Raw genomic sequence first — 25,559 nt, forward strand, 5'->3', positions numbered from 1 at the left:
GGGATGCCAGGCATGTGCGTCTGCCTGGCTGTTTGAGACAGGGTCCCACTCTGCAGGTCTGGTTGACTGCACTGTGGCAGTGCTGTGGTGACAGGCGTGAGTCACCACACCCAGCAGGGAAGGGCTGAAAGCTTTCTGGGGGCCCACTTATCCTGGGATTAGAAAACCCCGCCCCTCTGCAGGGCTTGCTGTGTGATCACTGGCTGGTCACTTCACCTCTCTGCTAGTGGATAAAGTAGGGACAAAAGCCACAGGTTCTGGGGGAACCATTTCTCTGTCCTTCCCATCCTCTCTGTTTGAGAACCTCCTCCCTCAACTCCATCCACCCAGTGCTGGGGTGCATACATCAGACTCCATGTCCTCTACCGGGGACTCCTGGGAGCCAGGCCCAGCATGCTGGCACCAAAGACTGTCTGCATGGGTCTCTTCAAGACCTGCAGACCCTGAAGACAGCCTGTGAAGAGGAGGGCAGAGCCACATCTGGGGCACACACAGGTCTGTTCCTGGATAGAGAAGGTTTCCCAGAGGCTAGGGGCAGAGAAAGCAGGAAATGAAAGGCAGGCTTGGGGCGGGGAGCACAGGGAAAGCCAGAGGGGCCGCAGGGTGGCTCAGAGCTTAAGAGTACATTCTGTTCTTGCAGAGGACTGACTTCAGTTCCCAGCACCCCCATGGAGGCTCACAACCAACTTTAACCCCAGCACCCTCTTCCTGCCTCCTGAACACCAGCACTTCCGCATACCCACACACATACGCAAAACTAAAAATAAAGTAAATCTCTAAAAAACACAGTAAGTTTTATTTGTACTTTACAATGAAATGTTTATTAAAAAGCTAGCGACGCTGGGCCTGGTGGTGCTGGGCTGTGACCTCAGCACGGAAGAGCTGAGGCACAGGGTCTGAAGCTCATGGCCGGCCTGTTACATAGCAAGAGCCGTGTCTAAAAGGAAATCAATTCAGGAACTGTGAGATGCTCAGTGGAAAAGGTGCTAGCTGCCAAACCAGATGACCTGAGTTTGGTCCTCATAGTGGGAAGACACCCCAAGTTGTCCTCTGACCTCCTCCACATATGTGCCATGATACTAATGTGCCCCCCAATAAAATACATGCAAAAGAAAAGTTTCAAAAGTCATAAGCACAGGCCACCGTGGGTTCCCTTCCAGCCCTGACAGGTCTGGAGGAGCCTATTCTTCACTCAAGGTCAGACCCCTTGCAGGTTATTCCTAGTCAGGTGGCTGCTAGGTTCCGTCTTGCTTGTCCCATGGCACAGGAAGGTCACTGCCTGTCTCCAAGTTACCGAGTGAGGTGGAGAGGGGAGGCTGTGAGCTTTGGTTGGAGCAGTGTGGGGACAGATATAAGGCTTGCTGAGTGCCCTGGTCCCTTGGAGGCTCAGTTCACTCTCAAAGGACCAGGAGCCTCTGCTGGGTTTGTGTGGGGCAGGACTGTGCACCAAGATCAATGCTCAGCTGGGGGTGGGAGGGATGCAAATGAGATGTAAATTATTAACCATGGCTGGAGAGGCCTGGGCAACAGGTGCTGAGGTGGGGGAGAGACCCGAGTCCTACTCTGGAACCTCTGAAAGGTGCCAGCTGCCAGATGAGGGGGCACCCAGGGGCTGGGGGTGTTAAGGAGCCCTGGAAGCGCACTAGGTGCCCAGGCCTGACCCCTAAAGTTCAGAGCACCCAGTTGTTTCAGTGGCTGAATCCTGGAGGTACTTTTTACATTTACTATCGATTTACATGCATGTATCTATGAAGGCATACTTGTGTGGGTGTTGGGGTTACAAGCTTTGGCCACATTCCTGGCCTTTTGTTTGTTTGTTTTTGTTTTTTGAGACAAGGTTTCTCTGTGTAGCCCCAGCTGTCCTCGAACTCACAGAGACCCACTTGCCTCCGCCTCCTGAGTGCTGGGATTAAAGGCGTGCACCACCCCTTCCTGGCATGCCTGGCTTTTTTAATGTGGGTTCTGGTGGCTGAACTCAGGTCCTCACAGTTGTGAGGCAAGTGCGTAGCTGACCGAGCCATCCCCCCAGCCCCTCCATGTCTGGCTGGCACAGCTGGGTCTGCTGGCCCCGCTGTGCATGGCTCACCTGCAGTCTTAGGCAGAGCTGTGACACAGGGCTCTTGCTCCAACTGTTCCAACTTTGGCAATTTATCTGGTTGGAGTTTGTGGAGTTTTTTGTTAGTTTGTTTGGTGTGTGTGTATTTCTGGGGATGGAACCCAGGGCCCAGTTGTAGGCCAGACATGCGCCCTGCCCCATCATGACCCAGGAGATGGGAGCTGGTGGCCAAGCCAGGGTAGGAGACAGTTATCCAGTGTCTCCTGAGAGGTCAGACAGGGAGATGTGCTCACCTCAGTCTCAGAGAAGCCAGCACCCAGCCCTGCACCACACATATCAGAGGCAGGGTCAGGGTCTGGTCTTGAGCTATGTGACATGATATAGGTCATGTGACCCCAGCATGGAAGAACAACTTCTGGACATTCAATGTATATGTACCAAGATTGCCCCAGAGGTGCTACTGGAACAGTGACCCTGGTTCATGGCAATTAGGGCTAAGCCAGGAGGCACCAGACACTGGCCACCTTGCTAGGTGTTCAGTTCCTGCTGCGTTCTCAGTGTGGTGTCCAAGAGCCTGCTTCTGCAGGGACTGGGAGGGGGACAAGGGGAGAGGAGCAGGGGGAGGGGGCAAAGGGTCAGAAGGCCAGGGTGTGGATCCTGGGGCCTGCAGGCGGGGCAGGCGGGGCAGGCGGGGCAGGCGGGCAGTACCTGGAGCAGTTGCCTCACCACTAAACCACTTTCCTCCTGTATAAGATGAGACTGTGTTGAGGGCCATGGATTTAGACAGGCAGTGTGTATCTGACCCCGTGAAGTGACCGGAGGAGAGTGCCTTTGGGGGACAGAGGGGTGGCAATCTCAGGAAGGTGAAGAACTCTGTAGAGATCAAACTGGGATCAGGAGGAGCCCAGGATGCCACGAGGTAAACAGACCAGGAGACACATGATGAAGTGGTGCCCAGGTGTGGGCTGGGTATGGGCAGGATGCACCAGGGCTGACAGGATCACAGTGCACACACCTGGGAGCCCTTCTAGCTTTGGGTCCTCCCAGATGCCCCATGGGATTCTCAAGTGAAGAACAGCCCATCTCCTGTGGTGGTGGTGGTGGTGACAGCCGGTGAGTGCCCAGAAACCTGGCAGGCTGAGGCACTCAGTGAATGCCCACTGACTGGTGCCCAGGAAGTTCTTACTACCCAAGCAGCTTGAGAAATGCTTACTGTACAAGGGAGCTGCTCAAGTCGTGCTCGATGACCTGTCACCCCATAAGCGCTCTGACTCCTGTCTAGGAGGAGCACTCTGCTGCCTCTGGGCTTTGGGCTGCAAGTCAGTCTCCTCACAACCCCTGGGCCTCTGCAGCAGAGGATGGTCAGCACCAATGGGGCCCATAGGGATCAGCCCCTCTGCTTGAAGTGGTGAGGGGACCCTAGACCCCCACCCCAACACAGCAACAGGCAAAGGCCAGAGGAAGCCCCAGCTGTGTGCAGCCTGAAGCAGCCTCCGGGCTGGTCAGTTTATAGTCCTGAAGATGCTAGGGTGTGGGTGATTCTCTCCCGCACGGACACGGCTGTCACAATGGACAGCCGTCACGGACCACGCGGCCTCAGCTGGATGAGCCATGTTTACATGAAGAAAAAGCTGAAGACCAGAGAAGGGAGGGTGCAGCCTCAGGGTCCCACAGCAGCTGAGTGGTCGGGGGCAGAGGAGGCAGGGCTCTGCCTGAGGGAGAGGAAGATGAGGCAACAAGAGGCCTGATCAGCAGAGATTCAGAGTGGGAACCCCAAGCCAGCCCCCATCCCAGAAGAGCAGCCAGGAAACCCAACAGTTAGGCAGGGTCCCTGCAGGGACACAAACGGGTTAGTTCAGCAGAGGGGCAGCCTCCGCACTGACCTGGATGGGGAAGCCGGTGGCCCTGAGCGTCTTCTGTGGTCAGGGTCAGGCCACAGAAGGAGGGGATGGTTTCTCCTGGCTGGAACAAAACATTTGGGGTACATGAGACTGATGCCACGGGTCAGGGGACAGCTCAGCTGAGCTGACTTGAGGCTGGAGTCACACCCTGGTCCCCCCAAGACCTGAGCTCTTGAGTAAGGGTGGGATCAGGACCTACGTCAGAGGCCAGGCCAGGCCTGGGCAGATGGGGCGCACACAGGTGCAAGAGTGGAGAGGGTCGGCAGCACTTTTTACTGCTGCTCCTGTCACTCCAGCGACAGGCCAGAGTCGGGGACCCCAGGTAAAGACTGGCTGAGGCCGGTGCAGGTCGGCTCTGGTTTATTGAGTTATAACCAACACACAAAAAATCCAAGGACAGCAGGTGCTTTTCATCTCACTGGGCCTCAGCTGGAGAAACCACAGCAGGGCAGGGTGCAAAGTCCAGATCCCTACCAACCTCAGCTTCCCACTGAGTTACTCCTCTTGCTCTTTTTATGGGCCCAGAGTGCCAGCCTCAGGGCCTTGCTCTGGTCATATTTCAGGGGATGCCAGGAGGCTGGCTGCTCCTTGACCACACACTTCCTCTGACCTGTGTTTCTCGGTCACTGTCCCTGTGAGTCTGTCAATCAGGCACCGCTGGACTCCTCACATGCAGCTGGGTTACAGGATATTTGTGCCACAGATAACAAAGAACATCTGGACAGCTCACTGGTTCGGGTGGTGACAGGGGCTGGGGTCGGGGAGTTGGCTGAGGCTACCTGTGGCCCTGAGCACTGGTGTTCATGTGGTCCCGGATACTGATGGCCTGTTTGAGCAGGCCTTCCACACTACGGAAATACACACTGCTGTCCACTAGGCTCTTCACAGCACTGAAACAGAAAGGAAGGAGATCAGCATCAAGGCTGCCAGGAAGTCCCTATCCTGGTCACACCAGCAGCCTTAGTGAGGAGCTGTGGAAGTCAGCTCAGCCTTCAACACCGTTAACTACTAACAACTAAAAGAGATTTCATGTCTGTAAAGTGAACACTCAGTGTGTCTGTCTGCCTGAGACACTGTTATCCTGCTCAGGGAAAGGAAACCTCTCAACCCAGCGACTGTTGTGGGTGCGGCTCTCCAGGGATGGAACTGCTCTTTACGCAGTGTTTAAAAGGTGGCTGGCTGGCTGTGTAACTTTGCTTTTAGGATTTGAAGTGTATAGGTCAGGCATGGTTGTACATGCCTGTCCTCCTAGGACTGGGGAAGGCTGAGGCAGGAGGATCCTGAGTTTGAAGGCAGCCTGGGCTGTAGAGTGAGACCCAATCTCAAAGTTATATGAATCTTTTTTTTTTTTTTTGGTTTTTTGAGACAGGGTTTCTCTGTGTAGCTTTGCGCCTTTCCTGGAACTCACTCTGTAGACCAGGCTGGCTTTGAACTCACAAAGATCCTCCTGCCTCTGCCTCCTGAGTGCTAGGATTAAAGGCATGCACCACCACCACCTGGAATGAATCTTTGTTAAAAAAGCATTTCTTTGTGGAGGGCATGCATCTGCAGCAGTGCCCTGTGAGGTCAGAAGGCAAACTGCAAGAGGCAGGCTTGGCGCAGGCACCTTCACCCACCGAGTCCTCTGTCTGGCCCCACGTCCTTCCTATGAGTACTGGAGTCATCTGTGTGAAGGGCTTTATTACTCTCATGTCCAGAAAACCCTACAGAACCGTGCAAATGAGGGTGTCAAGTCCTCAGTAAGAGCCCATGAAAAGCCCAGGCAATCGAGGATGTGCATATCAAAAGCAACTGGCTATCTGAACCTGCACGTTACAGAAGCTGTGAGATGCTGGAGTGGGTGAGCGTGGCTGGACACTGCTGTGGGATGTCTTTCTGTATGCTGTGAATATGTGTTGCTATGATTGGTTAATAAAGAAGCTGCTCTGGCCTACGGCAAGGCAGCTTAGAGGCAGGTGGGAAATCCAAGAAGAGAGACAGGAAAGAAAAAGGCGGAGTCTGGAGAGACGCCAGCACTGCCAGGAGAAGCAAGATGTGAAAGTGCCGGTTGGCTTACTTATAGATGAATAGCAATGGGTTACGTTGTAAGAGCTAGCCAGCAAGAAGCCTGCCCTAGGCCATGCAATTGGTAATTAATATTAAGCCTCTGAATGATTATTTTGTAAGTGGCTGGGGGACCATGCAGGCCGGGTGGAATGGAATAACCTTCTGGCTACAGGACACAGGGACGATGACACAAAAGGAGGGCTGACCTGCTACTGAGGAGGCCCAAGAATGCAGAGAATTGCCAGGCATGGCGGGACACTCCTTTAATTCCAGCATAGCTCTGTGCCTGGGGTCCACACAGTGGAAGGAGAACAGATTCTTGTGAACTGTCCTCTGCCCTCTACTTGTGTGCACCATGGCACATGTGGGCCTACACACACACACACACACACACACTAAAATGACCTCAGTTCCAGGGAAGGCAGAGGCAGAAGGACTGCTTAAACCTGGGTATTCAAGGCCAGCCTGGAGAGACACCAAGACCCAACTCAAAAACAACATGGCAGGTAGAAGTGGTGGCATGTTCAGTACCTGCTGGCCAGGCTCTCTCTGCACTGGAGGACACATCACAGGGTGGAAGGCAATCCTGACTCCCCTTAACTGTGGTCCAGTCTCAGGCTCTGTGCCACTGCTCAGCTGGGAGGGACCTTATCTGTGTGGTTTATGTGTGAATATGTGTTTGTGGGTATTTGCATGTGTGTGGAGGTCAACACTGGGCATGCTCATCAATTGCTCTCCACCTTATTTTTCACGCAAGAATGCCAGCAACAGAATCTTAGCCCCTAATTTGAGACAAGAGTCTCTCACTAAACTAGGAACTCAATGGCGGGACCAGCTGCCTAAGGGAGCTCTGGGCATGCTCCTGCCTCCAGCTCCTCAGGACTTGCTGGTGCACATCAACTGTCCACAAGGGTACTTCAGATGGAACTTGTGCAGCGAGCACTTTATCCAGTGAGCCCTCCGCCCCGTCAGAGGCAGATAGTCAACTCCCTAAACTCCCTAAGAACAACTGTGAGGGACCCAACAGAGGTGTCCTGGCTGCCGCAATGTGGGGATGGGGATTGGGAATCTACGCCACTCTGCCCTGTGATAGATGCAGTAGGGTGTCTCACCTGCAGGCATACTCCACGGTGTATATGGCACCTTGGCTCTGCTCCTCCCACCTCTGCATGTCAGCCTGCAGGATTGGGGAGTGTTGGAGGGAACAAGTGTTCTATGACAGATCCCCTCCGAGTTCCCCATCCCCGAGCCCCACCTGAGTCCTCCACCCCCACCTGAGTCCTCCACCCCCCTACCTGAGTCCTCCACCCCCCTACCTGAGTCCTCCATTCCTTAGCTGTCTTGGTTAGGGCTTTCCTACTCCTTGCTTAGACCACAGACTTCTCCTGCAGTCCTCTTCCCCTTAAAGCTATGTGGTTGGCAGGCCTCAAGCCCTTGGCACTGGCTATTTCTTCTGCCTGGCACACCCTTCCGTGGGCTCTTCGCTCACCTTGCTGGTCACAACACAGACCATGCTGTCTCCTCCAAAAGCCACCCAAGGGCTGTCCCCACTGTGCAACCTGATTCAGCTGCCACAGGCCACCTCACCAGAGTCTCTGCTTTGACTTCAGGCCCTCTACATGTAGCACCCCACTCCTGATCAGGAGCTGTGAGTGGACTTGGGGGAGATCCTCGGCAGGGCTGGCAGAACTCACCTTGTGCTGGGCCAGCTCCGGCAGTGAGCGGCGCACATGTTCCTGTAGCCGGTACAGGGCCACTGACGGCTCGTTGGCCAGGACATAGACACTCTCAGTGAACTTGTCTGTGACTGAGAGACACGATGGGAATAGGAGACAAGTGTTAGACCCTGTCTTTATTCTATTTTGAATTATGTGTATGTGTGTATCTATGTGAGTGTCTACACACATAAGTGCAGTGCCATGGAGGCCAGAAGAGGTGGTGGTTGTGAGCTGCACACTGTGAATGCTGGGAACCAAACCCCAGACATTTGTAAGACCACTACTGAGACATCTCTCTAGCACTTTTTTTTTTAAAGCTAGGGTCTCATGTAGCCCAGAGCAGACGTTAGCTTTCTGTAACCAAGGATGACTTTGAACTCCCAATCCTCCTGCCTCCACCTCCTGAGTGCTGAGAATGCAGATGTGTGACGCCACACTTAGTTTATGTGGTGCTGGACATGTAACCCAGAGTTTCATGCATGCCAGGCAAGCACTCTGCCAGTTGAGCCCAAGCCCACATTAGACTCCTGGTTGTTCAATCTTCGAGCCCAATCAGCGGAGAGGAGCTGCCAGGGTGCTCCTGCACCTGTCATCCACACTGAACTTACAGGCTTTTCCCACTGCAAACCCACTTTCAGGGGACACTGGTGAACAGTACTATTGCCACTGAGACCCCTTGGCCTCTTTTATAACATCATAGTAGAGACCAGTATGGAACATCATACAAGAATCCAGTAGCTCTGGATTCCCTGCAACTCACTGTGTAGACCAGGCTGTCCTCAAACTCAGAGCAATCCTCCTGCCTCTGCCTCCCAAGTGCTGGGAAGAGAAGCATGCACTAGCTGACCAGAGGATGACCAGAGAACCCAAAGGTGCCTCAAGTCCACATCCTTGTGTGGCCTCTACTTTGACCAAGATGGGAATGGTGTGAAAGCCCACATCCCTTGCTGTGCTGGAACAACTCTTAGGTAAACACCATCACCAGCCCTGCCATAGCAGCATGCCTACTGAGGCTGCCCTCTAAAGAACCCGGCAATGTGCCTGTAAAGCCCGCCTGCTTCCTTTTCCCCAGAACTCATGTGTTTCCCACAAGTCAACTGCACATAAACTATCATCCTACGGTGGACTTGGAGCAAGGGCTTTCCAGTCAGCCAAGTCTCCAACCTTCTTGCCCCATCCATCAAGAATCTTGTTTCCAACTGCACTTGTCCCCACTCCCCCTGCCGGTACCAGACCAGCTCTGACAACAGTCCCAGCTCCGGGCTGCAGATGGCGCCAACACCCAAGGCAAAAATGACGTAAGCCCCGCCTTTTTTATCATCCAGGGCTTCCACCAAACAAAGAAAATAACCTACTTATCCAGTTTTTATTTATTTTGCAATGTCGGGGATCAAACCTAGAGCCTTGAACATTCTGGGCAGAATGCTCACGACTGAGCTACTGCCTCAGCTCTTGAGAAGTCTCACGAGGATTAAACTGGCCTTCAATCAGTAATCCCGCTTCTTGCCTCTAGAGGAAGGACTAGAGTGCTTCATCACCAAGCCTGCTCGTTTACGTGTTCACAGGATAAGAAACAAATTAAGGGCTGGAGAGATGGCTCGGAGGTTGGGAGCACTGACTGCTCTTCCAGAAGTCCTGAGTTCAATTCCCAGCAACCACATGGTGGCTCACAACCATCCATAAGGAGATCTGGTGCCCTCTTCTGGCCTGCAGTCATACATGCTGTGTATACATAATAAGTAAATAAATCTAAAAAAAAAAAAAAAAAACTACAAGTTCTGACCAAAAAAAAAAAAAAAAAAAAAAAAAAAGAAAGAAAGAAAGAAATTAGATTGAGCATGGGGTGCGCGCCTTTAATCCCAGCACGGAGGCAGCGCCAGGCGGATCTCTGTGAGTTCAAGGCCAGCCTGGTCTACAAAGCGAGATCCAGGACAGCCAGGGCTACACAGAGAAACCCTGTCTCGAAGAAAAAAAAAAAAACAGACAGAGGTGTTAGAGGCCAGCCTGATCTACATAGCGAGTTTTCCAAAACAGCCAGGGCTACATCCTGAGACCTTGTCTCAGAAACAAAAAACAGAAAGAGAGCCTTCCCCTGCTCCGGGTCACTACTACACGGCTCACATCACCTCCCGCCGGGAGACACTGGCCTCCCTTTTCCGCTGAGCCCCGCACTGCCTTTTCCAATCCGCCCGGTGTCCCGCAACACCTTTCTTTCCCTTCAGCTGCATCTCTGGTTCTTCCATAGTGAAGGCCCCAAAACCGGAACCGGAAGTCTGGAGCCTGGGACGTCTGCCTAAACTTTCCGGGTCGAAACAGTCGCCGCAAGCCTCCAGTTCTGGTGTCGGGTTCGCTGACCCCTCTTCGCGCCAGCTTTTATTCAGACCGGAGATGAAAGAAGGCAATCCCGCGCGTGCGTGTGGGTAGGATAGAGATTTCCTGGTGCTCTAGGATACCTAGTCAAGGACTCCCTGCTGCCATCATATCCCTGCACATGCTGATAACCCTCTGGGACCAGGGAGGCTCTAATGAAACTCGGTCCCTTTAAATTCGCTAAGTCCCTCCCACGTGTCTCCGCCTCCGTCTGGAGAACGCTCCGCTCTCCCACCCGCAAGTGGCTCGGATTGGGGAAGACGGTGGTGGTGGTGGTGGTGGTGGTGGTGGTGGTGGTGGTGGTGGTGGTGGAGAAACGCGAGAGGCAGCACATGCGCAGTGAAATCCTTAGCGGGTTGAGGCCTCAGCCCTGCACAAGGGGAACGCGCGCATGCTCCGCTGTACTTATTGACCTCTGCGGAAGCCATGCCCAGTCCTCGGATCTTAAAGGGCTAGAAGCAGCTTCGGTTCCTTGCACTTTTGCTGGGAAGGGGTGCGCAGGCGCAGTGAGGAGTGCTCCAGTTGGAGTAGTCGTCGCGTATTAAGTTGCTGCTCTCTGTCCCAGCAGAGGAAGCTAGAGTGCTGAGCGTCCGACCACCAATTTGCACCTCACTAGATCCACTGGACCAGAAAAGTTTGTGAATAGGGGTTCCCGAGTTTTGGGATACCCAGGCTTGCAGCGTAGGGGGACGGAGGAGGCTGGAGGGAGGTGAGTGGACCTCTTGTGTCGTATCGTTTATAGAGCCCTAAGTCATTTTGGAGGACCCCGACCCAAATAACCACAGAGGGACGCTGGTACGTTTAGTGTTAGTATCTCTCTGTGCTGTTTTCTGACATGACCTCTCTGAGGCCTCGTTTTTTCACCTTATTGAGGAGAAACTGAGGTTCAGCTTAGTCATAGCCCAGGTTTTCACAGCTTGTAAGTGAGGGGATTTGAACACAGACTGCTGCCCGAACTACGATTTTATTGCCTGGTGCAAGTGCCTGGGATTCTGGTGTTAATTTCTTGGCAATAGCAATTATCCAAAGCCTTAAGTTTCCCATTCTCACTATACAAGGCTGAGTATGCAGACCATGCCTAGTGTGTGTGTGTGTGTGTGTGTGTGTGTGTGTGTACGCGCATGTATATACATACACACACACAAAGGGGGGGGGGGTTTGAGATAGGGTCTCTCTAACATAGCCCTGGCTGTCCTGGAACTTAGTAGGTAGACCAGGCTGGCCTCAAACTCAAAGGATCTACCTACTTCTGGCTCCTGAGTACTGGCATTAAAGGTGTGCACCACCTTGTCAGGACCTAACCAAGTCCCAGCCTCTGATAAGAACTAATTTATTCCTTTATTTGGGGGTGGGATGTGCTATGGAGGCCAGAGGACAACTTACTAGAGTCAGTTCTTTCCCTCACCATGTGGGTTCCTGAGATTAAACTCAGGTCATCTGGCCTGGTGTCAAGCTGAGCCATCTTGGGGACCCAAGAGCTTTTGATAATTATTGTCATCTCTTCCCTCTAGCTCCCCACATGGAGCCCACTCAGCTTGCAGAGAACCTTATCCCAAACCAGCAGTCCCCTGCTCCTGAACTTGAGGATCCTGAGGACGCCAGAGACGAATCCCCAGACAGCTCAGATACTGTGGTCCTCAGTCTGTTCCCCTGCACCCCAGAGGCTGTGAATCCTGAAGCAGATGCCAGTGCATCCTCATTACATGGTGAGAACCTGGGTTTCGGTGAGGGAAACTGTCAGCTTCCACATGAACTCTCTGCCCTCATGGCAGGGGACTTGGGACCACTCTTCCCTCCACCCTCCTAGATTAGTTTTTTTATTTTAGTGTGTGTGTGTGTGTGTGTGTGTGTGTGTGTGTGTGTGTGTGTGTGTGTGATGTATGTGCATGTTCCTGAGGTGTGCATGTGTTCACACTACTGCATGTGCATATGTGTGCACATGCATGGAGACCAGATGTTGACATGTTGTATTCTTCAATGACTTGTATACCTTGTCTGTAAAAAATATTTCATTTTTAAAAATATTTGCCAGGCATGGTTGGCACACATCTTTAATCTCAGCTCTCAGGAGACAGAACTAGGCATCTCTGTGAGTTCAAGGTCAGCCTGGGCTCCAAGGGAGTTCCAGGACATTCAAGGACAGTCATGGTCACTTAGACCTTGTCTTTAAAAAGTGTGGTGAGATAGGTAGAGAGATAGCTGAATTGTTTAGAGCACTTGTTCTTCCGGAGGATCTGGGTTCAATTCCCAGCACCCACAGGGCAGCTTATAACCATCTTAACAACTCCAGCTTCAACCCAAATACCCCCAGAGATCCAACGAATTCCTCTGGCCTTTGAGGACATCAGACACAAACATGGTACACATACATTCATGCAAGCAAAATAGACACATAAAATAAAATAAGTATATCTAAACAAAAAAGTTTTAAAGGGTTTTTGTTTTTTTTTATTTATTTATTGTATATTGTTATTTTGCCTGTGTGAGGGTGTTGGGTCCCCTGGAACTGTAGTTACAGACAGTCGTGAGCTGCCGTGTGCTCTTAAGCACTGAGCCATCTCTGCAGCCCCTAAAGGATTTTTTTTTTTTTTTAAAGATTTGTTTATTATGTGTACAGTGTTCTGCCTGCATGTATCCCTGCAGGCCAGAAGAGGGCACCAGATCTCATTACAGATGGCTGTGAACCACCATGTGGTTGCTGGGATTGAACTCAGGACCTCTGGAAGAGCAGTGTTCTTAAATGCTGAGCCATCTCTCCAGCCCCCGTAAAGGATTTTTAAATGTTTTGTTTTATGTGTATGAGTGCTATCTGCACCATGTGCATGCAGTGCCTGAGGGAGCCAGAAGCGAGTGTCTGAACCCTGGAACTGCAATTGGAGACCCTCCCCCAACACAGATGCCGATCAAACCTGGGGCTCTTGAACCCCAGAGAAACATCTCTGCAGCCCCTAAATTTTTACATTACATTTATTTATTTCATGTGTGTTTGTGCACATGTATGAACATGTGTGTATGTGGAGGATAGAAGGCAATTTTTCAGGATAGGTTTTCTCTTGTATCTCGTGGGTCCTAGGGACAGAGCTCAGGTCATCAAGCCCACAACACGCGCCTTTACCAGCTGAGCCATCATTCTGGCCGCCACCTGATGTTCAAGACAGAGTCTTTGACTGAACCTGAAACTCACTGATTCAGCTAGGCCTGCTAGTCTGTGAGTCCCAGCACTTTAGAGGCAGAAGCAGGCAGGTCTCTGTGACTTTGAGGCCAATCGGTCTATGTAGTGAGTTCTAGGCCAGCCAGGGTTACACAGTGAATGTTTCAAAAAAAAATTAGTGTATTTGTATGTATATGTGCACATATATGTATGCACATATATATGCATGTGTGTATATATGTATGTATATAGAGAGAGCCTCTCTATTTAGAGTCCTGGATGTCTTGGAACTTGTCATATGGACCAGACTGGCCTCAAACACAGAGATCCACCTGCCTCTGCCTCCTGAGTGCTTGGATCAAATGCTTGGATCAAATGCGTACTCCACCACACCTGGCCATTTTGTAAATGTCTTTAGTGTGGCAAAATACATACATTTACTATTTGGACACAATTGCAGTACAGTTTAGTGAACTTTGGCACACTCACCAGCTTGTGCCACCATCACTTCTATCTAGTTCCAGAATATTTCCATCACTGCAGGAGAAGACTCCCCTCCCCCAGGCCGGGGCAACACTGATCTGCCTCCTGTCTCCGGTAATCGCCTGTTCACATTGTTCTGGTCGATATGTGTCCCGGGGGTGGCCCAACGTCTTGAACTCATGATTGACCAAGTGTGGCCTGGGGCAGCTAGCTCTTCATTACTCTTCATGACCACATAGTATACTAGGGGTGGGCGGACCACATTTTGTTGACCTGTTTTATCTATGCACAAACATTTGGGTGGTTTCTTTTTATTTTTAAATTTGTGTGTGTGTGTGTGTGTGTGTGTGTGTGTGCATGCACTGGTGCCCACAGAAACCAGAAGATACTGGCTCTCGCTAGAGCTGGAGTTAGAGGTGGCTGTGAGCTGGCAGTGTGGGTGCTGGGAGCTGAATGAACCCCAGTCCTTTTTTAAGAATTAGCACTCTCAGTTGCTGAGCCAGCTCTCTGCCCCCCCACCCCCAGTTTCTTCTGTGCTGTTGGGAATAGTATTGCTTCCAGCACCATGTTTTCATTTGAACTAGGCTGTCTGAGAACTTCAGAGGTAGAAACGGGAAGATTTGAAATTCAGGGTTATCCTCAGCTATGGAGAGATCCTGGGCTACACACGACCTTGTCTCAAAAGCCAGGAAGGCTCCCACGTGGATGACTGGGTCAGGTAATGCTGCCCTGTGAACACAGGGACCTGAGTTCAATCCCGAGCAGCCAGAGCAGAAGCTGGTGTGATAAAACACACTTGCAGTTCTATCTCTGAGGAGGCAGAGACAGGAGGGTCCCAGGACCTGATGGACAGCCAGCCTAGCCCAAATGGTGAGCCTCAAGCCTGTCTCAAAAGGCAAGGTGGCACCGGGCGGCGGTGGCGCACGCCTTTAATCCCAGCACTCGGGAGGCAGAGGCAGGCGGATCTCTGTGAGTTCGAGGCCAGCCTGGGCTACAGAGTGAGATCCAGGAAAGGCGCAAAACTACACAGAGAAACCCTGTCTTGAAAAACCAAAAAAAAAAAAAGGCAAGGTGGACAGCTCCTGAAGAGTACACCTGAGGTTGACCTCTGACCTCTATATGTGAGTGCGTGTGCGCGTGCGCGCGCGCGCGCGCGCGCGCGCACACACACACACACACACACACACACACACACACACACACACACACACACAGTTGGTCCATCCCTTCCCCTTCTCTATTTCCTTACTTGAAACATCCTGAGCCCAGGCCTCCTTGTCCCTAAACACACCTAATTTGATGTCCCACCAGGACCTGTGTCCTTCCCTACCTCTTCCCAGCTCTTTGGGAGTGGAGTGGGAGTCACCTGAGAGCCACCTGCTCTAACCGTCCTGTCAGACAGACTCGCAGCCTGTCCTGTTTTCTACACTTACCTGCCTTTTCTCCTTCCTTCTTTTCTGTGGCAGGATTTCACTGTGTAGCTCAGGATAACCGCAAACTTGGGATTTCCCTCCTGCCTCTACCTCCCCAGGATTGGGATTATGGGGGTGTGCCCCTCAAACCTATTTGTTCTATGGCCTTTTTATGGCCTCTCTCTTTGGTTTCTCTGTGTAGCCCTGGCTGTCCTGGAACTCACAGAGATACGCCTGCCTCTGTTTCCCAAGAGGCGTGCACCACCACCACCCAGCTCAGAATTTCTTTTTTTTTTTTCCTTCTCGAGACAGGGTTTCTCTGTGTAGCTTTGCACCTGTCCTGGAACTCGCTCTGTAGACCAGGCTGGCCTCGAACTCACAGAGATCTGTCTGCCTCTGCCTCCCGAGTACTGGGATTAAATGTGTGTACTACCATCGCCTGGCTATTTATCTCTCATTTTTATTTACTTATAGTCTTCAAAAAGATTTATTTATACTTAAAAAAATTATGTGTATGGGTGTTTTGTCTGCTTGTGTGTCTGTGCAGCATGAATGCCAGGTGCCCACAGAGGCCAGAAGAAGGCGTCAGGTCCCCTGGACCTGGAGTTACAGTAGGTTGTGAGCGAACATATGGGTGCCATAAACCAAATCTGGTCCTCTGGAAGAACAGAGTGCTCTTCACCACTGAGCCATCTCTCTAACCCAATTTTGATTTTTAATTATGTATATGTGTAGTGTATATATTATCCACAGAGGCCAGAAGTATTGGGTGCCCTGGGGCTGGCGCTACAGGTTGTGGTTGTGACTCACACAACATGGGTGCTAGGAACCAAATTCAGGTCCTTTGGAAGAGCAGCAAGCACTCTTAACCAAAGAATGACCCCCCATCTCCCTTTTCTTGTTGTTTTGTGCTGGAATCAGCCCCATCCTCACACACTAGGCCAGTGCTGTCACTGCCCTGGATCAACAGCACTTCTCTTCCTCTACCTTCCCTCCTTCTCTTTCTTTGCTTTGGTTTTTTGAGACAGGGTTTCTCTGTGTAGCCCTGGCTATCCTGGAACTCACTCTGTAGACCAGGCTAGACTCGAACTCAGAACCCTTAGAGTGCTGGGATCAAAGGCATGTGCCACCACTGCCTAGCCTCCTATTTCTTTAACATAGGGTTTCATTCTGTGGCCCAGGCTGCTGGGACTTGTGATACCTGCCCCAGCCTCCTGAGTAGCTGGGAAAGTGAGCCTGCACCACTAGGCCCCGCCCCTTCGCCCTTCATTTAAAAAGGTTATTTTATTTACTGTTAGCATCTGTGTGGATGTGGGTGTGCACACGGAGATCACAGGGGTGGCCTTTGAAAGCTTGGAGCCCACAGCATATGCCTGGACACCCTGAGACAAGCAGACACTGGGGAAACAGGCTCTTCCTCTCCCTGCAGGCAGCTTCTTGAAGCACTCAACAACCCTCACAAACCGGCAGCGTGGGAATGAGGTCTCGGCGCTGCCAGCTACCCTGGATTGTAAGTAGAACTCTAGGAGGGGTGGGGTGGGGGCATGGCATCCGATGGCCCAGCACTTGGGAGGTGGAGGCAGGGGGGTCAGAAGTTTAAGGACATCCCTGGCTACTTACTGAGTTGGAGGTCAGCCTAGACAAAGAAAAGCCATAGGGATTGAGGAATGTGGCTCAGTTGGTAGTCTGCTCACCAGCATGCACCAAGTTCTGAGTTCACCCCAAACTCCTCATAAACTGAGAATAGTAGCACATACCTGTCACCTCAGCACTCAGGAGGGTCAGCAGTTCCAGGTCATCCTTGGCTACATAGCAAGTTGCAGGCCAGCCTGGGCTACGAGACCCTCTCAAAAAAAAAAAACAAAGAGGACAATTTTGAACAGGGTAAACTGAGGCCTGGGGAGGGGATGGAGTAGGTGAACACTGTGCCTGTCTCTGGCCCTAGCTCTGTCCATCCACCAGCTTGCAGCCCAAGGGGAGCTGAGCCAACTGAAGGACCATCTGCGGAAGGGTGCGTGTGTCCTCTGTGTGCATGCACACGCCTGTCTGGTAGGGGAACTTGTGTGTGAGTGGCTTGTGTGTACATGTATGTTTTGTGTATGTTCCCCTTATGTGACCTCCGAACCCTGCCCACCCCACTCATGAGAGTGCACAGTTTAGTCATCTCCCACTCCATGTCCCTCCCACTTGTCAGGTGACAACCTGATCAACAAACCAGATGAACGTGGCTTCACCCCCCTCATCTGGGCTTCAGCCTTTGGAGAAATTGAGACAGTTCGCTCCCTGCTAGACTGGGTATGTCCTGGGGACGCAGGGACAGGCTGGGCTCTCAGCTTCTGAAGCTGCTGCCTTTGAGATGGGCTGCCCCACTTGAGGACCCTGAGATTTCTGCTTCCCTAGGGTGCTGACCCTCACATCTTGGCCAAGGAGAGGGAGAGCGCCCTGTCGCTTGCCAGCATGGGCGGTTACACCGACATTGTGAGGTTGTTGCTTGAACGTGACGTGGACATCAACATCTATGACTGGGTGAGCACTGCCACCTGGATCTGTCATAGCCTCCTAAGCTTCCATTCCTGCTCCACATGGATGGAGTCCCTGGGAGGTGCTAGGCCTGCCCTGGGTTCTGGGAACGCAGGACAACTGTTATCACAGCTGGTAAGAATTCCCATTATCTGGGAGACAGATGCACAAAGAGAATGAGTAGAGAGAGCTGTGAGGGTAGGCTCACCAGCAGCTGCAAGAGCCCCAAAGCCGTGAGAAGTCAGGGAGGGCTACCTGGAAGAATGGGCGTCAGAAGAAGAGACACAGAGCATGAGAGCCCATGTGGTAGACAGCAAGTGGGGTGAACTGGCAGCCAGGGCAGGGGCAATGGTTTTCACCTAGTCTTATCCCACAGAACGGGGGGACACCACTACTTTACGCTGTGCGTGGGAACCATGTGAAGTGTGTGGAGGCCTTACTGGGTGAGTAGGAGATCACTGGGCACTTTGGGAATCCTGGACTCCGAAAGCAGACAAGAAGAGGCAGAGTAGTGAGTGTGCGGGCTTTCCTGTTCGACCCAGTCAGCCACATTGAGCCCCCCGCCCCCCAGGGACTCTAAATCCTAAGTCCTGTTCTTTGGGTAGGGGGGCACTGAGGTCTGGCCACTGCCCAAGGTCACTGCAGACCTGTAGCTGTACCATGGGGGGGGTTGTCATTTCAGCCCTGCAGTCCCCAAGCCCTGCGGCCAGGGGCTCCCGACTCTCAGACGCAGCCCTGTGCCCAGTGCTTGTTCTGCTTTGCAGCCCGGGGTGCTGACCTCACCACAGAGGCCGACTCTGGCTACACCCCAATGGACCTCGCCGTGGCCCTGGGATACCGCAAAGGTGGGCTTGAGATCCTGGGGTGGACCGTGTGTGGGGTGGTCACAGAGGGGTACACAGGATGCTCCCCGAAAGGTGCTAGATGATGCCCTTTAACACCCAGGTACCTCCTCATCCTGGCTCTTGGCACTTGGGCTGTGGTAGGGACACCAGTGCCTGACAGGGATGGAAGCCACCCTGGGGTACACAGACACGCAGATACCAATAGCCCCAGCTTAGCTCCAGGGTAGGTTTAGATCTTAGTCTTCCCTGCTACAGGCACGCATGGTGACACATGGTGCTGGGGTGGAGCACTTCACTGAGGCCACCCCAAACTTCTATCTATTTCTGCGGCTATAACAGAATACAAGATAGAAAGTTTTATTTAGACTCATGGTTCTGGAGGTGGGAGAGCTACAGTTGTGTGGCCACACTGACTGAGGGTCTGGTATTGCTCTGACTGAGTGGGGAGCAAGAGCAGGAGTGGGTGTGAAGCAGGAAGTCGAGAGAAGCCGGGAGGCCTTGTCTTAAAACAGCCGATTCTCCAGGGAGCTCTGCCCCACCCTGCCCAGCTGGAGCAGAGACCACTTGTGAAGGGTCCCAGCCTCTGGGCTGAGCCCCTCCGGGGTCTCCTTCACCCCTGCTCATGGCCTCCTGAGCAGCCTCTCCAGGCCCCTGCCCTACTCATACCTCCTCCCACAGTGCAACAGGTGATGGAGAGCCACATCCTCAAACTGTTCCAGAGTACCCTCGGGCCTGCTGACCCCGAGTGAAGACGGCCTGTTGGGAACCCAGGCACTCAGGGAACAAACCAGTCTGCCCACAACTGGCTTGAGGCAGCTCCTGAACAGTGGTGGGAAAGGGGCCTTCCCCAACAAGAACCAATAAATCTGTGGAGATCTTGAAGGGCTTCCAGGTGCCTCCCAGGGGGGCTTCCTGGAGGAGGTGGCCGCCAATAGCTCTCACACTGCTTTCTCACCCAGCACCCGCAGGTGGTAGATGACCACACGGCCAAAAAAGTCGGTGGTGTCCTCAAAGGTCAACTTCAGTCGATCCACCTCTACAGTGGGGATGGAGAAGGTGTGGCCTCTCGCAGTCAAGGAAATGGTGACTTTGTTTCTGACCGACCAGGCCACCTTCCCAGTTCAGACGCCACCCAATGGACTACAGACCCTTTCTTGGTGCCTCTCATACCCAGCAAGAAATCAACAGCACCTTCTGCCCCCCCACCCCCACCCCCACAGGGCTTTACTGTGTAGCTCTGGCTGTCTTGGAACTCACTCTGTAGACCAGGCTGGCCTTGAACTCACAGAGATCCGCCTGCCTCTGCCTCCCGAGTGCTGGGATTAAAGGTGTGCCCCACCACTGCCCGGCCACCTTATTTTTTTGATACATGGGATGGCCTCAAACTCACTGTACACCTGAGGATGACCTTGAACTCCTGACCCTCCTACTTATACCTCCGGAGCACTAAAGCTCCATGTAATAGCTCCTGCTCAGGTGTAGGAGACCAAAGCTTTAATTCTTTGGAGACAGTATTACGTGGCCAGGCTGGCCTAACGTTTTAGATCCTTCACCTCAGCTTCTCCAGTGCCTGTACCACCACACCCTCCAGAGCCAACCATATCCCTCAGACCCCAGGCCAAGCAGGATATTTGAAGAGCGTTGCTGTCCTCAGGGTAGAGGTCCACAATCTTGCTGAGGGTGCCCCCGCCCTTTGAACCTGCAGTGGAGAAAGACAAGCTGAGAATCCAGGGAACCCCTTTGACACCCACCTCTCACGACCTTCCAGTACCTTCCAAGCAGCTGTGGCGACTGGAGAAGCCGCCCTGGAACTGCACCTGCAGCTGTGTGACGTGAACACGCTGGGGAAACTCGAGTGTCACCCACTGGGAGGGGCCCTGGAAGCAGATGGGTACTTGGTAACCGCAGGGTAAGGGCCTATTATGCTCTGCTCACCTGTCAAGTCCCACGGCCACAGCCAGTCCAGGGAGAGTGAGCGCGCAGTCATTTCTAGTTCTCCCCAAATTTCTCAAGGCACCCTGCACCCCGAATGTGCTTCACACTCGGAATGGAGGGGCGTGGTAGCGCCTCACCTGGTCAGAGTTCCAGCACGTCTCCTCATCCTGGTCAAAAAGATGTTTCTTCCCAAACTGCCGGCTGTTGCGATGAAGCACAGAACTCACCCTGCAGGACAGGAGCAGGGCTAGGGGCCTCGGCACGACTGTGAGCCACCCTCCAGGCCAGCCAGCCCCTCCCGCAAGAACTCCGCCACCACCAGTCTGGAACAAGACCACCAGTCCTCGCCCCCGCCAGGGACACGGCCGCCTGGCTCCGCCCCCAGCCTGCCCCTACCCGACACCAGGTCGGGACCCTAGATCTCACCTGGCCTCACCACCACTGCTCAGCTCCCAGTTCATCCGCCCCGAGTCCCACAGTCCTTGAGTCTCACCTGCTCACGGTCTCGGGGCAAACCAAAGACTGGCTCATCTCGGCTCTGCGACGCCTTGCCCAGAGCTCAGCGCGAGTTCGAACTCCGGCGCTGCCACTCCCCACTTGACCCAGGTGACAAGGCGGGTGATCCGGGAACCGGAGAGAGACAGAAGCAGCTGCCTAAACTTTACAACCTAGCCCAAGTCTTTCCGCAGATCTGCGAACCCCACACCAAGACCCGGAACCGCGTGCGGACAGCGCACGCGCAGTGTAGCCAGGACCACCCCTACCCCCACCCCCGAGGTGCTGGGGCGGGGTTTGTGGCGACTTCGCTTCGCCTCTTAAAGAGCCCGCACCCCGAGGTTTCTCATTCCGTGGAGCTGGAGGGAAAACGCAGGCAGTCCCCCTGCCGGATACAAAACGTTCTCACACAGCCGTCTTGTGATCGTGTCTCCTGCGGAGGGCCTCCCTCGCCGCGGATGCAATCCAGCTTCCCCAGCAGGGTTTGGTGGGCGCCTGCCGTCCCTCGGGAGGCTAAGCAGGAGGATTGCATGTTTCATGCCAACATGGACAATTCAGCAAGATGTCTCAAAAATTTTTTTTGGTATATAATATATTCCTTAATTTATCTTGTGTGTATGAGGGCTTTGTCTGCATGTGTGCCTGTGTACCATTTGCACAGCCTGGTGTTTGAATGAGACTCCATGTGGGTGCTGAGAATCGAACCCCAGTCCTTGGAAAGAACAAGTGTTCTTAACCACGGAGCCAACTCTTAAGCCCTTAATGTGCTTTTTGAGACAGGATCTCGTTGTGTAGACTTGGCTGCCTGGAACTCCCAGAAATCCTCCTGCCTCTGCCTACTGAGCCCTGGAATTAAAGGCATGCACCACTACACCCTGCTCTGGGATTTAAATATATTTTTTTAATTAAAAACATTTTATTGCTGGGCGACGGTGGTGCACACCTTTAATCCCAGGCTCAGGAGGCAGAGGCAGGCAAATCTGTGATTTTGAGGCCAGCTTGATCTACAGAAGAGTGCCAGGAAATCCAGGGTTATACAAAGAAACCCTGTCTCAAAAAACAAAACAACAACAACAAAAAACCATTTTATTTACTGTGTAATGAGTTTTTCTTGAATGTTCATATACCATGTGTGTCTGGTACCTCTCCATCTAGAAGAGGACATCAGATCTTCCAGTGTGGGTGCTGGGAACTGAACGTGGGTCCTCTGCAAGAGTAAAGTGCTCTTAACCACTCTCCAGCCCCTAAATTTTTTTATTACATGTATTTGTATAAGTCAGAGCACAACGTGTTAGGAATTGGTTTTCTCCTTACACCACATGGATCCTGGGGACTGAGCTTGAGTCATCAAGCTTGGCCATGTCCTCAGCTAAGGATGTGGTTCAGTGATAGAAGGCTACCAGAAAGTGCTAGGTGGGAGTTAGTTCCATCGCCAGCACCAAATGAAGTGGTAAGTCTCAGCAAATGGTGGCCTAGCCTGTTATGGAAGGCTTGTTCAGAGAATCAGCATAGGTGGGTTTTGTAAGGATGAACAGTTTATCCTAGTGGGAACAAAACAAAACCAGACTCAGACACCACAAACCTCGTGGGTTCAGGGATGAACCACAAGGACAAACAGGCTGAGGAAGCCCTGAAGGAAGGGCTTTCTGGGAGGGAACACATAGTGGGAATGAGTTCCAGGCCAGGGATTGGAAAAGTAAAGGCATAGACTCAGGTGACAGACCTGTGGAGCCAACGACTACTGAGCTGGAGCAGCTTTGGGGAGAGGGTCGGACCCCCACCTCTCTGAATTAAGACTCCCAAGCTAGAGCAGTCCCTGGGGTTGAATGGTCTTAGATCTTTTCCTCTTTCTACTAGGGCCAGAAGGGTTCCCAAGGCATCCACTAGTGTCTCCCCAAGCCCACCCCAGGAAGCGGGGCTGGCAGGGTAACTGGGTCACCATCCGGAGAGCTGCCCTGCTAGCCTGTAAATGCCAGAACTTCCTTGCCAGAACTTCAGTTATGGGTCCCATCCAGACCTAGCTTAGCAGTCCTCCAAGGGCTATGGAGGGAGCGTGTGTAGTTAAAAGCTTGGCTGTGTGATCTCAGACAAACATTTGACCTCTGAGCTCAGCTTCCTGTCAGTGAAAGTAGGCTGTTTGGGTTGACGCCTAGTAACAATAATATGAAACACTGGGACTCATAGACAAGGTCTGTCTCCAGGCACAGGCTCATCATTATCCTGCCTGTGGCTGTCTGGTATCACTTCTATGGCACTGAATGCAAAAAAACGTGGCCGTAGTGCCTGAAGAGGTTGCATACAATCCCAGCCGGATCCTTCCTATATCGCTCCTGGCTCTGGCATGAGGCTGCCTGGCCCCTGGGACATGGCCAGCTCCCTACCCTCTTCCCGCCTCCTCACCCCACTGGCGCCTGGGCATGAAAGAGCCTCCTGTTCCACCAGGGAATTAGTAGTGCTGAGTTCCCAGTGAGGCAGCCAACGCGGTCCATTCATCCGCCTAAGTAAGGGAGCCTGAGTGCTGCCTCCTTCCCACCGCCCTACAGGCCCTGGGGCAGGGACGGTGCCATAAGGACCGGATCTCTCTATTCATTCTCTCTCCATTTTTTTTTCCTGTTTGTTTGTTTGTTTCAAGACAGGGTCTCACTGTGTAGCTCTGTCTGTCCTGTAACTCACTCTGTAGACCAGGCTGGCTTAGAACTCTCAGAGATCTGCCTGCCTCTGCCTCCCATGTGTTTGGATTAAAGGAGTGCTCCACTATGCCTAGTTTTCTTTTTCTTTCTTTCCTTTTCTTTCTTTCTTTCTTTCTTTCTTTCTTTCTTTCTTTCTTTCTTTCTTTCTTTCTTTTTTTTTTTTGTGACAGAGTTGCTGGCCTCAAATTCATTATGCAGTCAAAAATAGCCTTAAAATCCCAGTCCTTCTCAGGTGGTTGGTGGCATTGTGTGTAACTGCCTACATGTGACCATGGACAGCTAGAGGGATATTGCCCCAAGACCTGGCTGTCCAGGAGCTTCCTGCCACCCATGTGGCCTTTGGGCCATTCATCCCCACTGCCCCCCTTACCTCATCCCCTGATGGCAGTCCCAGGGTGCTTGAGACAGAAAAGACCTTCCAGGCTGAAGGTAGGGACTTTCTGGATCCCAGAGTGGGCCTATAAATAGCTCTTTGAGCCTTACAGATTCCCAGGCAAGGTTCCCTCACTCAAGACCCCGGCAACAGCAGGTCTGGGCACTGGGCCAGTCCTCTCTTTTCAGCCCTGGCACCAGCCCAGGAATGGGTTTGGTGCGAAGCTGGAGGGTCAGCTCGGCTCTGGGGCTGCAGACAAGGTCTGTGCAACTTTAGACAGGGCATCTCATCTCCCTGAGCCTCAGTTTCCCCCAGCAAATTCCAAATGAGCAACAGTAGGATGGTAGCCCTGGGTGTGGTAAAGCACACTTCATCCTAGCATCCAGGGGCTGAGGCAGGAGAATCAGAGGACCAAGATTATCCTCAGTGGACCAAGGTTATCCTCAGGGACCAACATCCTCAGGGACCAAAATTATCCTCAGTGGACCAAGTATACTCAGTGGACCAAGGTTATCCTCAGTGGACCAAGGTCATCCTCAGGGACCAACATCCTCAGTGGACCAAGGTCATCCTCAGGGACCAACATCCTCAGGGACCAAGGTTATTCTTAGGGACCAAGGTCATCCTTAGCTGCTTAAAATGAACTGCAGGCTAGCCTGGGCTGACACTTGGTCTCAAAAATGCAAAACAGTAATGCACGAACGCATTCATGCTCACACACACACACACAATACAACACACACACACACACACACACTTCCTGTTGCATTCTAGCAATATATGCAGAGTACTCATACTCTTCATTGAGAGGGGTAAACTGAGGCACGGGAGGATGAGGTGGCTGGTTCAGAGTTGCACCGTTATGAGTGGTAAAAACAGCAGATCTTTCCCCTCATTCATTCAGAACATCTTTTTTGTTTGTTTGTTTTGTTTTCCTAGACAGGGTTTCTCTGTGTATCCCTGAGTGTTCTGGAACTCACTCTGTAGACCAGGCTAGTCTCGAACTCAGAGATCCACCTGCGTCTGCCTCCCAAGTGCTGGGATTAAAGGTGTGTTCCGTTGCTACTGCCCTGCATAACTTTTTCTTCTTGCTGTTGTTTGTTTAAGATTGATTCTTACTTTAGCTGAGTCTAACCCAAAAATTACTGTGTAGCCCAGGGTGTCCTAAAACCGGTGACAATTCTCCTCCTGAAGCATCTTAAGCACTAGGATGACAGTTGCCAGCCATCACACCCAGTCTTCATGGTGATAAATTCAGAAAGCATGTAATTTGCTCTGATGGGGTGGCATGGGGGGACGAGGGGAGAGAGGGGATGGTTCATCTTGATTTGATTGTCAACTTGATAGGATCTCACTAAGAAAATGTTTCCCTAAGGAAACAAACTTTTGTTTGTTTGTTTTTTAAAATAATGTATTTATTTAATTTTATGTGCAGTGGTGTTTTGCCTGCATATATGTTTGTGTGAGGATGCCAGATCTCCTGGAACTGGAGTTACAGACAGTTTCGAGCTGCCATGTTGGTTCTGGGAACTGAACCCGGATCCTCTGAAGAGCAGCCTGTGCT

The 25,559-nt window shown here is 52.3% G+C and overlaps 3 protein-coding genes across 8 annotated transcripts; 1 reads left to right on the plus strand and 2 right to left on the minus strand.

Annotated features, from left to right (window-relative positions):
- Window positions 1-769: 769 nt before the first annotated feature.
- Window positions 770-10,035, minus strand: Borcs8 (BLOC-1 related complex subunit 8). The gene is made up of 6 exons (XM_052752681.1): window positions 9,928-10,035; window positions 7,698-7,810; window positions 7,116-7,180; window positions 4,737-4,847; window positions 3,940-4,018; window positions 770-3,768 (listed from the first exon to the last, which is right to left on the minus strand). The coding sequence occupies exons 1-5, from the start codon at window positions 9,962-9,964 to the stop codon at window positions 3,985-3,987; spliced, it is 360 nt and encodes a 119-aa protein (XP_052608641.1). The 5' UTR covers window positions 9,965-10,035; the 3' UTR covers window positions 770-3,768; window positions 3,940-3,984.
- Window positions 10,011-21,540, plus strand: Rfxank (regulatory factor X associated ankyrin containing protein). Of its 6 annotated transcripts, none has more exons than XM_052752678.1 (10): window positions 10,011-10,131; window positions 10,660-10,800; window positions 11,603-11,797; window positions 16,567-16,647; window positions 17,083-17,148; window positions 17,332-17,432; window positions 17,538-17,663; window positions 18,034-18,100; window positions 18,422-18,502; window positions 19,181-19,384. In XM_052752678.1, exons 3-10 carry the CDS (start codon window positions 11,611-11,613, stop codon window positions 19,249-19,251), a joined length of 780 nt encoding a protein of 259 aa, XP_052608638.1. In that variant the 5' UTR covers window positions 10,011-10,131; window positions 10,660-10,800; window positions 11,603-11,610; the 3' UTR covers window positions 19,252-19,384. The 6 variants fall into 6 exon arrangements, 3 of the variants coding, with proteins under 3 accessions (XP_052608638.1, XP_052608639.1, XP_052608637.1); XR_008221504.1 differs by lacking the exons at window positions 10,011-10,131; window positions 19,181-19,384 and adding exons at window positions 19,462-19,559; window positions 20,133-21,540 and having other exon boundaries at window positions 10,435-10,800; XR_008221506.1 differs by lacking the exons at window positions 10,011-10,131; window positions 19,181-19,384 and adding an exon at window positions 19,462-19,848 and having other exon boundaries at window positions 10,435-10,800; window positions 18,340-18,502.
- Window positions 18,844-21,039, minus strand: Nr2c2ap (nuclear receptor 2C2 associated protein). The gene is made up of 5 exons (XM_052752680.1): window positions 20,931-21,039; window positions 20,575-20,665; window positions 20,274-20,379; window positions 20,133-20,201; window positions 18,844-19,559 (listed from the first exon to the last, which is right to left on the minus strand). The coding sequence occupies exons 1-5, from the start codon at window positions 20,966-20,968 to the stop codon at window positions 19,441-19,443; spliced, it is 423 nt and encodes a 140-aa protein (XP_052608640.1). The 5' UTR covers window positions 20,969-21,039; the 3' UTR covers window positions 18,844-19,440.
- Window positions 21,541-25,559: the final 4,019 nt, after the last annotated feature.

Source organism: Peromyscus californicus, unplaced genomic scaffold, assembly GCF_007827085.1.
Source record: "Peromyscus californicus insignis strain IS unplaced genomic scaffold, ASM782708v3 Scaffold_23__1_contigs__length_62951481, whole genome shotgun sequence".
Classification (NCBI taxonomy): domain Eukaryota; kingdom Metazoa; phylum Chordata; class Mammalia; order Rodentia; family Cricetidae; genus Peromyscus; species Peromyscus californicus.

What these genes read in the sequence shown, in the direction of transcription:
- Rfxank (XM_052752678.1), top strand. Translation starts at nt 11,611, where the DNA reads ATGGAGCCCACTCAGCTTGCAGAGAACCTTATCCCAAACCAGCAGTCC. An exon ending in CAGTGCATCCTCATTACATG is followed by an intron (nt 11,798 to 16,566) that starts GTGAGAACCTGG and finishes CTCTCCCTGCAG; the next exon opens with GCAGCTTCTTGAAGCACTCA. An exon ending in GAAGGACCATCTGCGGAAGG is followed by an intron (nt 17,149 to 17,331) that starts GTGCGTGTGTCC and finishes CCCACTTGTCAG; the next exon opens with GTGACAACCTGATCAACAAA.
- Nr2c2ap (XM_052752680.1), bottom strand. Translation starts at nt 20,968, where the DNA reads ATGAGCCAGTCTTTGGTTTGCCCCGAGACCGTGAGCAG. An exon ending in TGCCCCGAGACCGTGAGCAG is followed by an intron (nt 20,666 to 20,930) that starts GTGAGACTCAAG and finishes CCTGTCCTGCAG; the next exon opens with GGTGAGTTCTGTGCTTCATC. An exon ending in TCGCCACAGCTGCTTGGAAG is followed by an intron (nt 20,202 to 20,273) that starts GTACTGGAAGGT and finishes TCTCCACTGCAG; the next exon opens with GTTCAAAGGGCGGGGGCACC.
- Borcs8 (XM_052752681.1), bottom strand. Translation starts at nt 9,964, where the DNA reads ATGGAAGAACCAGAGATGCAGCTGAAGGGAAAGAAAG. An exon ending in ACCGTGGAGTATGCCTGCAG is followed by an intron (nt 4,848 to 7,115) that starts GTGAGACACCCT and finishes TTTCTGTTTCAG; the next exon opens with TGCTGTGAAGAGCCTAGTGG. An exon ending in ACCAGTGCTCAGGGCCACAG is followed by an intron (nt 4,019 to 4,736) that starts GTAGCCTCAGCC and finishes GTTTTGTTCCAG; the next exon opens with CCAGGAGAAACCATCCCCTC.